This window comes from Aplysia californica, unplaced genomic scaffold (genome assembly GCF_000002075.1).
Source record: "Aplysia californica isolate F4 #8 unplaced genomic scaffold, AplCal3.0 scaffold01030, whole genome shotgun sequence".
Classification (NCBI taxonomy): Eukaryota; Metazoa; Mollusca; class Gastropoda; order Aplysiida; family Aplysiidae; genus Aplysia; species Aplysia californica.
In genome coordinates this window covers 14,306-30,514 of record NW_004798300.1, presented here as the reverse complement: position 1 = coordinate 30,514, position 16,209 = coordinate 14,306, and the positions used below count along the sequence as shown (strand labels likewise).

The 16,209-nt window shown below is 41.4% G+C and overlaps 2 protein-coding genes across 2 annotated transcripts in view; both read left to right on the top strand.

Annotated features, from left to right (window-relative positions):
* LOC101851087 (profilin) overlaps window positions 1–5,448 on the top strand; it is a 28,356-nt gene extending 22,908 nt beyond the window's left edge. Inside the window, exon 2 of the mRNA XM_013089733.2 lies at window positions 2,907–5,448. Within this exon, the coding sequence (XP_012945187.1) occupies window positions 2,982–3,374 (393 nt within the window). The 5' untranslated portion in view covers window positions 2,907–2,981 and the 3' untranslated portion in view covers window positions 3,375–5,448. The remainder of the gene's footprint in view (window positions 1–2,906) is intronic.
* A 2,235-nt stretch (window positions 5,449–7,683) lies between these two features.
* LOC101851309 (profilin) lies at window positions 7,684–11,043 on the top strand (the record flags this gene model as incomplete). The annotated part of the gene is given in 3 exon segments (XM_013089732.2): window positions 7,684–7,901; window positions 8,766–8,871; window positions 10,054–11,043. Coding segments are annotated over 3 exon segments (411 nt in total). The 3' UTR covers window positions 10,161–11,043.
* Window positions 11,044–16,209: the final 5,166 nt, after the last annotated feature.

Sequence of the window (16,209 nt, the reverse complement as noted above, 5' to 3'; positions counted from 1 at the left end):
CACCCACCCAAAAACCCCCCAAACAAAACAACAAAAAAACATAACAAAAGACTAAAAAACCAAAAAAAACCAAACACAAAACCCCCCAAAAGAGAACGAGCAAAGTTCTGTTAAAATTTGTCAACATCACTTAAGTGTTTGATGGCCTAGATTCTGAGTTGCGGGCTTCTCAGAGATGCTGTCAACATTATATATACACATGGAGCATTTTGTTATGGAATGAGTGAAGTGGCTGTGTAGTGTTTTTTTGCCCTGCTGGAGACAAGAGAATTTTTGCTGACAAGAGATTTGGGCCAACGATGGTTGGAGATCTCCCACCCCCCACTGTGGAAGGTAAATCACCACTCTCTCCTCGCATGCCACTCTGCCAGCATGCACTCTGCCAGCATGCACTCACTACTTTAACAACTTGCATGATGTTTTTGCTACACAAATCTTGTGTCACTGAGTAGTTTCTGTATCTAAGTACTATTGTGTAGTCTTGTTTGATGTGTACACTTGTGGCTAGTAGAATATTCCAGACTGGGCACTTGAGGCTGTGTTTTGCCCTCCCATTTCTGTGACCATGGTGAAGTGAATTTATTTTGACAGCGATCAAAGAGTTGCAGCCATGAGTGCCCAAAGAGTTGCCGCCTTGAGTGCCCGGTCTAGGATATTATAGTTCAAGTCTTTGGTTATGCCACTACTAACAGCATGCTCTCTATTTCTCCATCTGTTGTTTTCTCTGTGTGTATTCTGTAGACGGGAGTTTGGGAAAAGTGCAGCAATTTACCAATTTTTTTTGGTTTTGTACGAAGCTTTATTATTTTTTGCTGGTTTTGTTTTTATATGTTTGAATGTTCATTGAATATTGATCTGTATTTCATGTTGGTTGGTTGGACGACAGCAACGTCCATGGGGGTCCTGTGAGGCTTCGGGCTTTTCATTGCTTTGTCATTTGGTTAAATGCTGTCCTCTGTGGTTAGCTGCTCCGCTGTTGCATGCAGGAGACCCGAGATGGATTGCTGAGCGAGGGCATTTTTAAAAATATCTCGCTGTGTCTTTCTGCTGGGATGTTGTATCCCTCTCAGTTCGGGGTTGGTTGGCTCTGACAGGCAGATTTGGAATTCTGTCTCATATATGAACTAAACTGTTGTCTGTGGGGGTGTATAAAAAGATACCTGTTTGCAGTTTATGGTTGTTTGGAAAATAATGTGTGACTGTTCATTATTTTTATTTTTTTTAAAGAATTTTCTTTCCATAGTTTAGTTTTTTTGTTTCAATGTTCACAAGCACCCTGTATTGTAACACATAATAAACTTGCACACCTTTACAGTATTTGTGTGGCATATCTCAGTATCATTTTTCTGACATGTAGTAACTTTCTCTCTTTAGTTTCCGAAACAAGTAGAATTGTTCCACCTACCTCACTGTGTTATATATATAGTCCATACTGACTTTGTACCCATGCCTGTTTCCTAACTTCTTCATGTGGATGGTTGGCGGGTGCACTGCTGTCGTTTGCTCCGTCTTTCCTATCTAACAATCCGTGGTCCATGTCTGTCCTCCTTTTTGTGTTGGTTACTCTCTTGTAACAGTAGCACGTCTAATCTTCGTCACCAATACGACCGTATTGTCATGTGTTGCAACTGATGTGAACCTCTCACTTGAGCAGAAACTTCTGCACCATTTTGTCTTTTCCTTTTTTTATTGCTTGGGTGTTTTTTTGTTGCTGTTTTTTTAGAATTTTGCAGAAGCTTTTCCCAATTTTGTTCCCCTTTGAGAAGCTTTTACCAATTTTGTTCCCCTTTGAGAAGCTTTTCCCAATTTTGTTCCCCTTTGAGAAGCTTTTACCAATTTTGTTCCCCTTTGAGAAGCTTTTCCCAATTTTGTTCCCCTTTGAGAAGCTTTTCCCAATTTTGTTCCCCTTTGAGAAGCTTTTCCCAATTTTGTTCCCCTTTGAGAAGCTTTTCCCAATTTTGTTCCCCTTTGAATGCGTTGCGCTCCCCTGCTTGACTGTCCTGGGTGTGAGCGTTGATGTGCACGAGGCCACCACAGGCATGCTCTTCTGTTTTTCTTTCCCCTCTTGCTTCTACCTTGGTTTTGTTTTTTTACGCATGCACTAACTTGTCTTTGTTGTGTTGGGATGCGCTTTTTGTAACTTCCGCTTAACTTAAATGCTTTTCTTGGATTAAAACTTTTCATAACCGCTTTACCTGACAACTGCAAAATAAAGATTAATTTTGCTTTTCTCTGCGAAGCTATTTCTTTAAGTAATACAATAGTATGTACACCTAATGTGTACTTGTGTACATAAATTAAATGCATAACTTGCTTAATTTCACCTTAATGAATAATTTCTTTGCTGTATTTTTTTACTTCTGACTGTTCAAGCTGATATAAGAAAAGGCATGTTTTGTTAAATTTGTGAAGCATTTTTCTGTAATTACAGTTCAAAGTTTTATTGATCGCGTTTTAAACAAGTGAAAATTCTTGTAACTTTGTTTTGTCTAGTCAAATTTGCCCAACTTGAACTCCTCCCAAAACCCTCATGATGTCCCTGTTGGACTGGCGTGCCCACCCCCCCCCCCCCATACCACCACCGGTGAATGCACCACCTTCCCCCCACCCACTTTGAGTTGTCCCATCCCATCCAGTTTGCCCAGCCCAAGAAGTGAAGACAATGATAAATACAGTATGACCACTTCACAGAAGGATAAATGTGAGTTGAGTTATTCACTCATTTCCTCTGAGACGAATTGTACAGAGTCACTTTGGGTAAATGATTTACTTTGCTAGAGACTGGTTCACTTTGGCAAGAGCTAAGTAATTGTATTTAGAGCCTTAAAAATGTTAAGTAGACCTGAGTCATGGTGTGAGAATTGAAAGAGTTTTAATGAAGGTTTTTCTTTGTTTGATACTTTCAGAGACTTTTCATCCTTTTGGCGGGAGAGCTTTTTTAAGTCAGCTCTAAACAATTCTTGCAACCCCAAAAAGCAAAAATGGCAAACGCTTGGCAAGCCTATGTGGACCACATGTTGAGCTCGGGTATTCAGATGGGCGGAATCTACGGCCAGGACGGCAACGTGTGGGCCGCCTCGCCCCTGATGAAGGCCACTCCCCAGGAAGTGGCGGCCATTGTCAGCGGGCTGCGCTCCCAGAGCTTTGAGCAAGGGGTCCACATCGGGGGCCAGAAGTACACGGTGATCCGCTTCCAGAGCGACTCGGTGACGGCCAAGTGCCGCACAGCCCCCCAGGAGGACCAGAAGTATCTGCTCCACGCCTGCCTGGGCAAGACGTGCGTGCTCATTGGTGGGATCTGCGGGCCGGCGGAGAGAGACTGCACCAAGAAAGTGGAGGACCTCAGGGACTACTTAGCTGGAAACAACATTTAGCCTGCTCGCAAATGAAGAAATGAGGGGGGAAAAAATAACGAATTCGGTTGAATCATTGTGATTTTGTTTTTTTAAAAAGACTGTAATATTTCTTTCCGGGGAAAAAACATTTTTTTGTTTTTTTTTCTCCAAATTCCAGCACTTGTATAAATTTGTCTGTTTCCCTGATGGAGAATGAAGGATAATGATTTAGGCAAACATTTTTATTTTGTTTTGTTTTGTGTTTCTGTCATCGCTGGAAGAGGTTTGTTTTGTTGGTTTTTTATGTTCTGTCCGTTAGTTGCGTGTTGTGAAGAGTTACGTCGTCGTGTGTACGAACAAATTTGAATGTGTTGTTCACTTTCCCTGTCGTGAGCGCAGGCAGGGCCATTCCGTGTGACATGTGTAGTCAAGTAGCCGTGTTTTCACTGTTCTCCTTTCTTTCGTTGTGGTTTGAAAAAAAAATTTGTTTTTAATAAAGTAAGATCAGGTTAGTTGCAAATGATTCATACATTCATGGTGTCACAGAATACGCAAGTTTCTGCTTTGTGGTGCTAATTTGAGCTGCTGCTGCATCAGTGGGTTGTTTTTTTCTCTCCCAATGGCTGCTGTTTATTTATCTTTGTAATTGTTAACATTGTGGGAGAAGGGGAAAAACCCAACCCCTGAACAAACCGTCTTATTTGGTGGAGGGGTGGGGGCATAGGACATTTTTTTAATGGTGTGCAGCATGAGTATTTGGGAGAATGTGCAAATTTTATTGGTTCAGTTGCATTTGTGTTTGTTGTTTAAATAGTTGGCTGTTGGATCAATCTATCTGGGGGCGAATGATCGTGTTAGGAGTACCCTCATTGTTCATATACGGTTTACAGAATAAGTATGTCATCACACCCTCCCATTTACGGTTAAAAGAATAAGTATGTCGTCATACCCTCCCATCTTTCAAATTCTTTCCATCCGGGCCTGTACAGGTAAATGAGTCTAGACGTCTGTCCGTACTACTTAGCGTTCTTTTAGCTTCTGCGTCAAATTCCATTGGGCAGGGACGTTCCATTAGCTCAGTTGGGATCTTACTGGACTGTGGAGCGTTCAGTTCGGAGGTCCTGCCTCTTACATCACCTAAAAGTGTTGAACAGGGTGTTAGACTGACACAGTTTTTCAGCTCCGATGGACCTTCAATGTTTCCTTGTAGTTAGCAGGGGCTCTTCATGGCCATAGAGAAGATCTCTTTTCATTGTTTTTGATATTTTTAAATTGACACAAAAATGATCTAAATCTTATTGATTGGGACATAAAAACAGTTACAATTGTGATATGCTGATATTGAAACAGGGCTGGAGAGAGTTTAGTGAGCAGTCGCTGAGCACTCCTCTGTATTAGCGAAGGTCCTTGGCGCCACTGTTGGATAAAAAGGCTTCCAGTCTTTGAACGTCCTTGTGTGTGTCCAGTTGCACTTTCTTCTCCTCTGATGTTGCAATAAATAATACATGGACTTGTAAATACTGCTGCTCGCATCTCCCGTCTTCGGTGATGAAGAATGGCGTCTTCGGTGATGAAGAATGACGGTAAAATGTTTTCCCCGCTATTCAAAGTGGAATCACTGGCGTCTGTGGTGTAGCGGTTAGACGCCTTGCTGTTGCACACACAAGTCCCTGAGTTTGATTCGTGAGTAGGGAGAAAAGTTTTATGGAGTGTCTTGGTTGTTCTGTTGTCTGTTGGTATGTTCAATCCCTCTCCTTTCTGCACAGGGTGGCCATGACAGGCAGGATTGGAAGCCCGCCTCCTAAACAACCTAAATTGTGTCGATGGGGACATAAAAACACCTACATTTATTTCTATAAAATTACCCTTTTTTTTGTTGATGAGTCAAATATATGTGGTGTTTGCGGGATGGGGGGGTTGGGGGGTGGTAAGGATTGTAATTCAACAAGTTTTTATTACCATGGTAGTAAGTAATATGCCATTTGGCGTGTTGACTTCCAGCACCCGAGAACATTCTAGAGACATCCATGAGATTATGTACTGATGTTGTGGTATTGTCGTTGCTCAGTGGTTGTGATGCTGCAAAAATACATCTGTACATGCCCAAGTCTCAGCCTGTGTCACCGGCCTCTGTTTTTTTTGTTTTTTGAGTTTGTGTGGGTGCGTGTGTGTGTGTGTGTGAGAGAGAGAGAGAGAGAGAGAGAGAGAGTATACAGTGTGTGTTTTGTGTATGATTGTGTGTGCGTGTGTGTGTATCTATGTTCCTCTTAAGCATAGATTTTTTTAGCATAGATCAGGTTGGAAGTCTACAGAAGCTACATAGCTTCTCCATTGAGCAGATTTCGTCTCTGTTTTTACATGTAGTTGATCTGTTGCCTTTACGTTTTCTTACATTCAATGTAATGCAGAAAGTCTGTCTCCATATATCAGTTTTTCTACTGCCCATATGTGAGGCAGTGTGGTGGAATCAGGGTCTTGTCAAAATAATCAAATTGAAGAAACCTACATTTTTCCGCAGGTTTGTGAATTTTTATAAAATTTTTGTTTTATGGCCCAACACCTTTCATGCCCTTTAAAGAACCCATTTCTGTGTGGATTGTTCTGAAAAACATTGGTGAAAGGCACAAAAAATACAAATTTTCAGTTACAACGGACTCTTAACTTAAGCTAAGGAAATAACCAATCTTTGGCGGCCATTTTCTCACTAATTTTTCCTCTGAAAACAGGTGACCCCCACCTCCTTCATTTGCAAATATCTCCACTTGTATTCAAGATAAATGGATATTTTTTTCATCCAAATAAAGACAAGTGAACACGCTTTAAGATGATACCAATAACTCTACATGCCCGAAAATTGACGAGAGCCTGATTCCACCACGCTGCCTCACATATGTCTGTCTGTCTAACTGTACGTCTGCTTTTCTTTTTTCTTTATTCCCTGATACATAACGTAAAACTGAAAGACAAACGAAAGAAACAAAAAGGTATTGCATTGCAAGTTGCGTGTGGTTTGAATTTTAAGGAGACAATTTGTAGGTCCTACTTCTGCCATTGTCAGCCGTGTCATTTTTTTAGGGGGGGGGGGGGGGAATTGGTTGAGACGTCTTTTGAAACACTTTTTTTTTTACAAAGGAGTTCAAAATGAATGTCTTGATGTTCCTGGGGCTGTCCCGGATTTATGGGTGGTTGGTGGGTGCTCTGGTGTGGTTTGCTCCTTCTTTCCTATCAAACATGTATCGTCTTTTTCTCCCCTCCTTTTTTGTGTTTGTTACTCTCTTGTAACACCTCTAATCTTTGCCACTTATGTGACCTTATTGTGTTGCTAGTGCCGTAAAACACTTACTAAAACACTGTAGATCGCTACATGCATGCTGTACTCTCATGTGGAAGCTCAAGTTCTGCTCATGACTGGCTCGTTACCTTATCATTTTGACAGTAAGTTGTAAGTATAGTTGTGGCCAAAACTGAGTCAACAGTGCCGTAAAACACCAACTCAAACAAACATGAAGATAAAATGACAGTTGTACGAAATGGGTTGTTTTCCTTAGCCTCCGAGGAGAGGGAGCCACTGGATGGGTTGACTATTTTTTCCCCATTTTTTCCCCACCTGTCTTCCTCGCTCTTTCCACACATACACACACACACACACACACTCACACACACACACACACTCACACACACACACACACTCACACACACACTCACACACATACACACACACACACACTCACACACACACACACACACATTACTTTTGATTTCTCAACATGCTTCATCCTCTAGAACTGTCTTTACTGCAATCGTTTTTGTTGTTTTTAAAAATTGTTTTTTCCCCCCTCTCTTCCTTTCTTCTGGATGTTTGTACTGTGAGAAAATGAGCTGTAACATGTGTGTGCCCCACTCTGGTCCCACACGGAAAGATCACCATTCATTTGTCATCCTGCTTCTCTTCAGCAAGAAAACAACCTTTTTCATTTGGTGCTATTTTTCATATAAAACAAACCCCCCCCCCCCCATCTTTTACGTAAAACTTTTTTGTTTGTTGTCTTTTTTTCTTTCAGATCTTTCTTGGGGAGGGAGGTGTTCTTTCACATCTGTCACTTGAAATGGCATTTAAAAATTTCTTTCACATCTTTCATAAAGAACTTTTTGCAGGGGGGCGGGGGGTTGCTTTCCTTAAAGTCTTTCATATTAATAGAACAGTTTTTATAAAGGATTTATTTTTGGGTGCTTTTTTTCACATCTTTCATAAAGAACATTTTTTTATTGTGTTTTCTTTCACATCTTTCAAAGAACACTTGTTGTTTTCTTTTACGTCTTTTGAAGAACACTTGTTGTTTTCTTCCAGATCCTCTCCCATAAAGCAACATGAGCTGGGACGCCTACGTGAAGAGCCTTGAAGATGGGTCGGCCAAGTGCACCTACGCAGGCATCTATGGTCGCCAGGGCGGCTGCTGGGCCGAGAGCGAAAACAAGAGCACCTTCAACATCACCCAGGAACAGATCTCCCAGGCGGTCAACATCATCTCTACTGGGGATCAGAGTGTCTACGGCAACGGCATCACGGTGAGTTTGTGGCCCCTTGCTTGTGTTGTAGCGGTGTGTGTCGAAAGTCGGGATGCCGAGGGAAAGGTGCCAGCAGAATGGAAATGATTCGAGTTTTAACTCTTGTCCTGCGTCTGTGCTGAGATGCGAATTTTATCAGCAACCGATTACGTCAGACGTGCCCTGCAGGCCGCGGGGGTCACTCAGTGTGTACTGTTGGTGTACAGTTCGCGCGCCGGGAAACGTGTGTTTTCGCCGTGAATATTGTGGGGGTGTGTTAATTGATGATGAAAATAACGCTCTATCGTTCTTAGCTTTCTATTTATAAAATGTCACAAACACTTGAATAACCCCCTCTCACAAGCTGATAAAAGACATTACGAGTAGTTACGCCATTTGAATAACCTTTCTGGACGCTCTTGTTGTTATGAATGACCTGAGGTTCGAAAGGGGATAATATAGGTCAATTTCTGAATGTTTTGCACTCAAATTGTTCTTTGACACTGGACAATGGTATTCAAAACTATCAAACAAGCTTATTTTTTATCAGGTAGTATCATTTCATACAAAATCAAGCTCATTTGAAGGATTTTGTATAGAAAAATGGAAGACTTGTTTCCTGACTATCCTTTTGAGCTCGTCTTGACTATGTATCCATTTATGTATTTTGTGAATTGCATTGTGTATATTATTTTATGCTCATTTCTTGACGATGTGTAAGTGTGCACGTGTGATAAGCAAGTAGATGTGTGTGTGTGCATGTGTATGTATGTGTGTGTGTGTGTTTGGCGTACATGTGTGTGTGTTATGTGTTCGTGAGTGTGTATGTGTGTGTTTGTGTGTTATTATTGTTTTTAAAAAATGTTTTGTTGTCTGTCTTTTCAGCTGGGACAGGCCAAGTTTACGTGCCTCAAGCTGGATGTAGACAGTTTGCTCTTACAAGGCAAGAGCCCGGACTGGAACGACTACAGTCTGGTCATATCTCTGACAGGTGGGCAGCTGTGCTGTGTCTTTGTCTTCTTGTGCTGTGTCTTGTCTTTGTCTTGTATATCTGTCTTCTTGTGTTGCGTCTCTGTCTTTTTCTTGTGTCATGTCTTTGTCTTGTGTATCTGTCTTCTTGTGTTGGTTGGTGGTGGGTGCTCTGGTGTGGTTTGCTCCTTCTTTCCTATCAAACATCTATCGTCCTTATCTACCCTTCTTCTTTTTTATGTTTATTACTCTCTTGTAACACCTCTAAGCTTCTGGCGCTCATATGACTTTATGCAGTTGCGAGCGCCGTAAAACCTCTACTAAAACTAAACTTGTACAATGCATTGTACAAAGTCTATTATTAGCCCAGCAGACCCTAAGAAACATTCTTGGCTTCGCTGGAAACATACAATGTAAGCAGCTGATTAAGGGCTCGCACACTTATGAACACTAATGCATCTTCTTTCCTATCGACCATCTATCGTCCTGATCTCTCCTCCTTTTTTTGTGTTTGTTACTCTCTTGTAACACCTCTAATCTCCGGCGCTTATATGACCTTATTGTGTTGCAAGAGCCGTAAAACTCTTACTAGAACTAAAGAAACTGATCATTATTGTGTCGATGTTTCTCTGTACTCAAACAAACAAGTCAAAAACTGGCAGGAAAAATTCAAGTGTGTCTGTTTTGTGTTGGTGGTTGGTGGGTGCTCTGGTGTGGTTTACATCTATTGTCCTTTCTCTCCTCCTTTTTTACACGTATTACTCTCTCTATTCTTCGGGTGGGAGGTTGGTGGGCCCCTCTGGTAGGTTCTTCTTCTTTACTTTGCTTCTGTTGTTTCTGTCTGTCTGTTCGTCTGACCTTTTCCCAGCGCTAAATGACCATTGTGGGTGGTTGGCAGGTGCTCTGGTGTGGTTTGCTTCTTCTTTCCTATCAAACATCTATCGTCCTTATCTCTCCTCCTTCTTTTTTATGTTTTGTTACTCTCTTGTAACACACCTAATCTTCTGGCACTCATATGACCTTATGCAGTTGGGAGCGGCGTAAAACCCTCTACTAAAACAAACAAACCAGCACTAAATGACCATTATTGTGCCGACGTGCTTCTCTTTGTTTCTTACTCTATTCTACTACACTTATACAGGTTTTAATTGTTTTGCAAGTGCCTTAAAACTCTTCCTAAACCATGTTTGTTGTTTGTCTGCAGCTACCGGGGTGATCATCGGCTTAAACCACACACCAGAGGTGAAGACCCAGACTGTGTGCACTGCTGTAGAAGGAATGAAAGACTACTTGAAAAATGTTGGCTATTGATCCTATTTCCTCCTTTTATTATTATTAATTATGATTATTCTAATTATGAATTGTCGACTTTAGTGGACAACTGGAGTAATATTATTATAGTATTGGTCAGGCAGGTTGGGTTTTTTTTCGCCAGTGGGATGGGGAGGGGATTTTTAGTTTTTCAGGTGGGTTTTTGGTTTTTTTTTTTTTTTTGTTTTTTGTTTGTTTAAATAACTCTACAGCAGATCAGTTGATGGACATGTCCTTGCTTAGGTAGTTTGTTTGAGTTTTTAACTATAGCATCATTTCACAGCAGTTGTTGGCTCAAAGTTCTTCTCTTGACTGTGAAGTCAGTTGGCATGCCTGAAGCTTTTTAAAAAAAAATCTGTGAGTTTTTTGTTTGTTTGTTTTTTTTCTTCTCTCTCTTTCTGTTTCTTTCTTTGTGTGTGATTGGTAAGGTACAGTACAACAATTGTGGTCTTTTCATGTTGGGCATAAGTTGTATTTGTTTGCCTTCATTCATTGATTTATTCACACATGTTCTCATACAAGAGTTGATCAGATGAATGAATGTGGTATTTTGTAAAGGTACACAGTTGTTTTCGAAAGAACTTTTTGTTCTTCAAATTCTGAAAAAAAAATTTGGGTGTTTTTGTAACGTCGTTCTGGAAGTAGTTTTATTTTTTTTAATTAAAAAAAAATTTTTTTTTTGTAAACTATTGTTGCTGTTTTCTGTGTCGGCAATTGGGTGCTGTTTGCTGTTTGGGCACGGCTCCTGGGCTGACCAGTGCGGCATGTACACCTGGAGCATGTGGCAGAGCCGTGCTATATCGTGCGCTGTAGAAATGGACATGTGACAAGTACTCTTGTTTTGCTACCACTAACTGAAATAAATACTTTTTTTCACCATGTACTCAATTTTCCTTCTGTTATTTTGTTTTCGCAAAGTTGGAGGATATTGTGAGGTGCGCGTGTCTCGCATTTGCCGCAGACGTTTCTGTGTGGATCTGTCAGCTTTTTTTGTTTCCTCGTAGCTCGCACAAAATTTCTGATCTGTTGATTGTTTTAAAAAACAACAAAATTTACTGCAACTGTTTGTTGCCAGTGGTTTATTTCCACGGCGCGATGTTTTGCTTCCTATGATGGCTGGGGATGTGAGATAGTGGACTTGAGTGTTGAGAATCGTTGAGAATTGTATCTGCTATTCCGTGCCTCTCCAAGTGGGTTTTAGCCCAGCGCTTCTCAACACGACTGTGAGTCCACATGACCTGGGCTGGGTTGTTCTGGTCAGAGGAGCCAGTGTGCGTCTAGCTGTTGGTGGCCATGTATTTGCCTTGAAGACTGTTGTGGCGACGGTATAGCGTACTTGAGAGGGAGTAGGAGGGCTTACAGTAATTGGCAACATCTTGAGAGATGGCGTCTTCACGAGCATTTTTCCAGTAGTCGGTAGTTTGTCTACTAGAAACAGAAAAGATTTCCTTGTTTGCTTTGTATGACTGAGGGTACTTTATTTTTTTCTTTCAATCTGTGGCATTGTAGTGTGTGTGCGCGCGCGTGTGTGTGTGACTGCTTTTGTTGATGCATTCTGGAACCTGTACCTGTCATCGTTTTCATAATATTTAGTTGATGATCGTCATAGCTTTCTGTGGTGTGTTGGGGACAACGAGGCTTTCATAGCCCCCCCCCCCCAACAACAACAACAACAACACGCCAGTATTGAGCACATCAAGCTTCTTCCTAACTCTTGTAAAGCTTTTGTCTTACCGTGATGCATTCTTTGTCTTATTGCCCACACCGTTACATACGCCTCTCCGCCCGGACACTTCAAGTGAACTTCTTGCTTGTAATTACGACAGGAAAAAGCCCTTGTTGGTTTTTTTGTTTTTTCTTTTTCCTCGGACACGCACTGATAGAAATCCTGAAATTGAAATGCCCTTTTTTTAAAAAACGCCCATCACAAAAGGGTGGGAACAGTTGGAAGAGAGTTATGTAGAGGACAGTTGGAACCCCCCAGCCCACGCTGTGTGTGTTATGCGCTCTATGTTTCTATGCAAAGTAACTCAACTGTTTTAGACACCTCTACAACTCTTTTTTTCATCTCTGGTACTCTTGACCGAATTGTGTTGCGAGTGCTGTAAAACTTGTATGTAGTCAATCAACTCTTTCGGTGCCAATCAAGGAACAAAATTTGGGGGGGAGCGGGGGATATCGGTGACAGTTTAGATCGGAGCTCAAGTTTTTGTTTTGTCAATGTGAGCCTGTGTCGGGGGCTGTGTGGTTGTGCGTCTCCACACCTCAGACGGCTACTGTGTCGTAGACTGCTACGACATGTGGGGAGGGAAGCGTTCTGTTGCCTCTCTCTCACCTCTAGGAAGGTGGCTGCGCTGGTGTCGTCTCGCACTCCCACAGGCCATACTTTTGACAGAAAACTGGAGATTTGTCACCGACGATTACAAGCTAATTTTACTCTGAACCCCCTTCCCCCCCAACACGGCTTCTCTGTGCGTGTCCTCTTATTGATGCTCATGACAATTTGTAACTTTCTCTGCTTGTGTTGAGGAGCGCACCAAATGTAACACTTTTTTTTACATGCTCTTTCTGCTGAATGCTTCCCCAAACGTGCTCTTGTCAGGCATATCACTGCTAGAGGGAACATTTTTGTTTTCCTCCGTTTCTCGCGGGCTATTTTGGGAACAGTATTGATTCACCACTCTCCACTTTGACCGAATTGGTTTTTTTTTTTCCTGTCAATCTCCAATGACGACTCCGGTATTCTCTTTGCCATCGGTTTTTATTATTTATTTCTTCCTTTTTTATTTTTAATAATACGCCCCTGACAAAATAGCTTTCTATTATATATATTATATACATCCAGATGGATATAACGACAAAGTTTGAGGCCACCAGCCAGCTGTGTATATCCGGGGTGGGGCGTTGCTGCAGTGTGGGCGACAGACTGTGGTGGCCAGTGAATGCTTCTTCTGATGCATGTTCATGTTGATACACAGCCTAACTAGTTCCTAGCTGCACGCGCGGGGGGAGGAAGGGGGGGAGGGAGATATGTGTACACATGTACACATGTACGGGTTGGGGGGGGGGGGGGGGGGGGGGGTGAACACAAAGATACTCCCTTTTTTTTTGGCTTTCACTTTTGGTTTGCTCTACCTAGCGCGATGCATTTATCGAAGGTCGCATTGTTGTCAGGCGGTCGCATTGTTGTCAGGCTAGGGGTGGCGGGAGAAACGGGCGAAGTGTACACATGTGTATGTTCATATCATACATTGGATTCCTGTAGACTTTCTTTGATGAAAGTGTTTTTGATAAATGTGTTGGCCACATGTCTTGCTTGTCGCATGAAATTGCTTTGTATTTCCATTTGTTTGATCGCTCTGTTAGCCTGATAGATAGCGCCGGTCTTTATTACTACTACATCACAGTGGTGAAACAAGGAAAGGAAGGAACCGAAGAAAAAAAACAGAACTTTAAACAAAAACTGGTGCGTGTTTTCTTCTCATTGATTAAAAAAAAAACACCCTTAAAAAAAAACCCAAACAAAAAATGTTAGGCTACTTAAAAACTATTAGTATTAGTCATGTTTGGAGGTTTTTGTCTGAAATTGGAAAGTTTAGTTAGCTGGTGTTGGTATAGGTCAGATATTGTGAGTTTTTGGACAAGACCTCTCTCTCTCTCTCTCTCTCTCTGACTCTTGACAATCTTTATGAAACCTTGTTGCTAGTTCTTGTTTCTCGAGGCCAAAATGTTCCCCTCAGCGAAGGGAGAAAATCTGAAACATAATGATGGATGAACCATGAAGGACTGTAACACCGACCAAGCCAGAAGTTGATAATAAAAACGTGTTTCTTTTATATGATGAGCTGTAGTTTTATTTTTGTGAATTTTTTGTTGTTCACCTTTGGTGTGATAGTGTGAAAAAAGTGTGAGGTGGTTTCTTTGTCACTGATCTGTCCTGTGATAGTGTGAAAAAAGTGTGTGGTGGTTTCTTTGTCACTGATCTGTCCTGTGATAGTGTGAAAAAAGCGTGAGGTGGTTTCTTTGTCACTGATCTGTCCTGTGATAGTGTGAAAAAAGCGTGAGGTGGTTTCTTTGTCACTGATCTGTCCTGTGATAGTGTGAAAAAAGCGTGAGGTGGTTTCTTTGTCACTGATCTGTCCTGTGATAGTGTGAAAAAAGCGTGAGGTGGTTTCTTTGTCACTGATCTGTCCTGTGATAGTGTGAAAAAAGCGTGAGGTGGTTTCTTTGTCACTGATCTGTCCTGTGATAGTGTGAAAAAAGCGTGAGGTGGTTTCTTTGTCACTGATCTGTCCTTTGTTGCTCTGCTCTGTAACTTCTGTTCCAGTTTTCTTGGGGTTGGGGCGTTGGCGGGTGCTCTGGTGTGGTTTGCTCCCCCTTTTCTATCTATCAACAAACCGCAATTGTTTTTATCCCTTCTTTACTCTGTATGCTGCATGCTAGTTACCCCTGTGGGTGGTTGGCGGGTGCTCTGATGTGGTTTGCTTCTGCTTTTCTGTCGACAACAGCCCTCAATCAGTCACCTTTATCTCTCTCCTGTACTTTGCTTGCTGCTAGCTAGTTACACATCTTGTCTTCTCACTTCTACACTTTTAAACGGTTTCTGTCAAATGAGTTCAATAACTGGAAAAATGGAGACATTTCCATGACAACCAAAAAAAGAGATCAACCCTTCTACTACTTCTATACAGCTGAGAATGCTGGACGACCCGCTACCTCAAAAGTACAAAGTTCTATCAGACAATTTTGGCAGTGTTGAGCTACAGTGGAGTCCACTTATAGCGAGTCCTGAAATAACGAGAAGTCTTTTGTAGAGCAAAGGCAGGCGTGTACTGCAGGATTTGACACTATACGACTGAAACCTGGAAAAGTATCGTGTTCACATGGCTACCTAGCCCATGTGGGCATCCGAGGAAACGAGCAGGTAGATCTCCTGGCGAAGGACTCCTTAGTTATCCCTTCTGTTGGGATCAACGAGGAACACTTTCCCGCAGAATGACTTTGAAAATAAAGTAAAAAACTACACATCCAGTCTGTGGGAGACTCATCTAATAGGAGAAATCAAGCTAACAATAAACTTTACAACATCAAGCCCAAACTGGGACCACTAAATCCTTTGGGCCTTTCCAGAAGAGACGAATTCATGTTTAATTTTGCTCGTGTCCTGACGCATAAATACCTCCTTCGGGGAGAAGAGAAGCGTTCTGTGTCGGATGCGACACAGATTTTACCATTAGACACGTTTTAACAATGTCTAGACTTCGGAGAGACCCGAAGGAAAATTATATTTTTGATGCAAAAAATTCTTGTAGGATGTGTTTTCCGTCGTTGATCCCAACAGAATCCTAGATTTTATTAAGGCCAATGGCCTTTACGGCAAGTTGAATAAAATTGCCTTAAAATTTTAAATGTTATTTATATGTTATTTTAAAAACTAAGAACTTATTTACCTCGAATTTTTTTTACATTTTAAAATCTGACTACATGTATTGACCCGAGCCCAGTCGTGCTGTGAACTGTTGTGAATGCAACCAACTTGTGTTTCACACGCTCATATAATGACCTTATGCAGTTGCGAGCGCCGTAAAAATCCTTTAAAAAAGACACTATTCTAAAACCCCGTTTTTCCCCTTCTTTATCTTTGTAAATAAAATACTGCTATAGCGCAATCAGATCAACGTGCGAGTCGGTTATTGAACAATAGCATCATCAGAAGAGATAACAAAAAAATAAATAAATATAGGCCTATATATATATAAAATAAACAGAAAATCAAATTCATAGTTAGGCCTACTTTATTATAATCATATCCTTTGAATTTATTACTGGATCCCTTATAACGAGAGTCCTGCTATAACGGACATTTCGTACCAGCCCCCCCCCTCTCGCTATAACAGGATTCCACTCTAATTAACTAAGACCATGAGGTCCAAAATCGAAAACTCTGCTCTATCGAAATCAAACTGCTCTATCGAAATGATAAGACTATTCGGAGTCATTATCAACTATCATTATCAAGACATATATATAAAGAATTGCATTCGAAAAA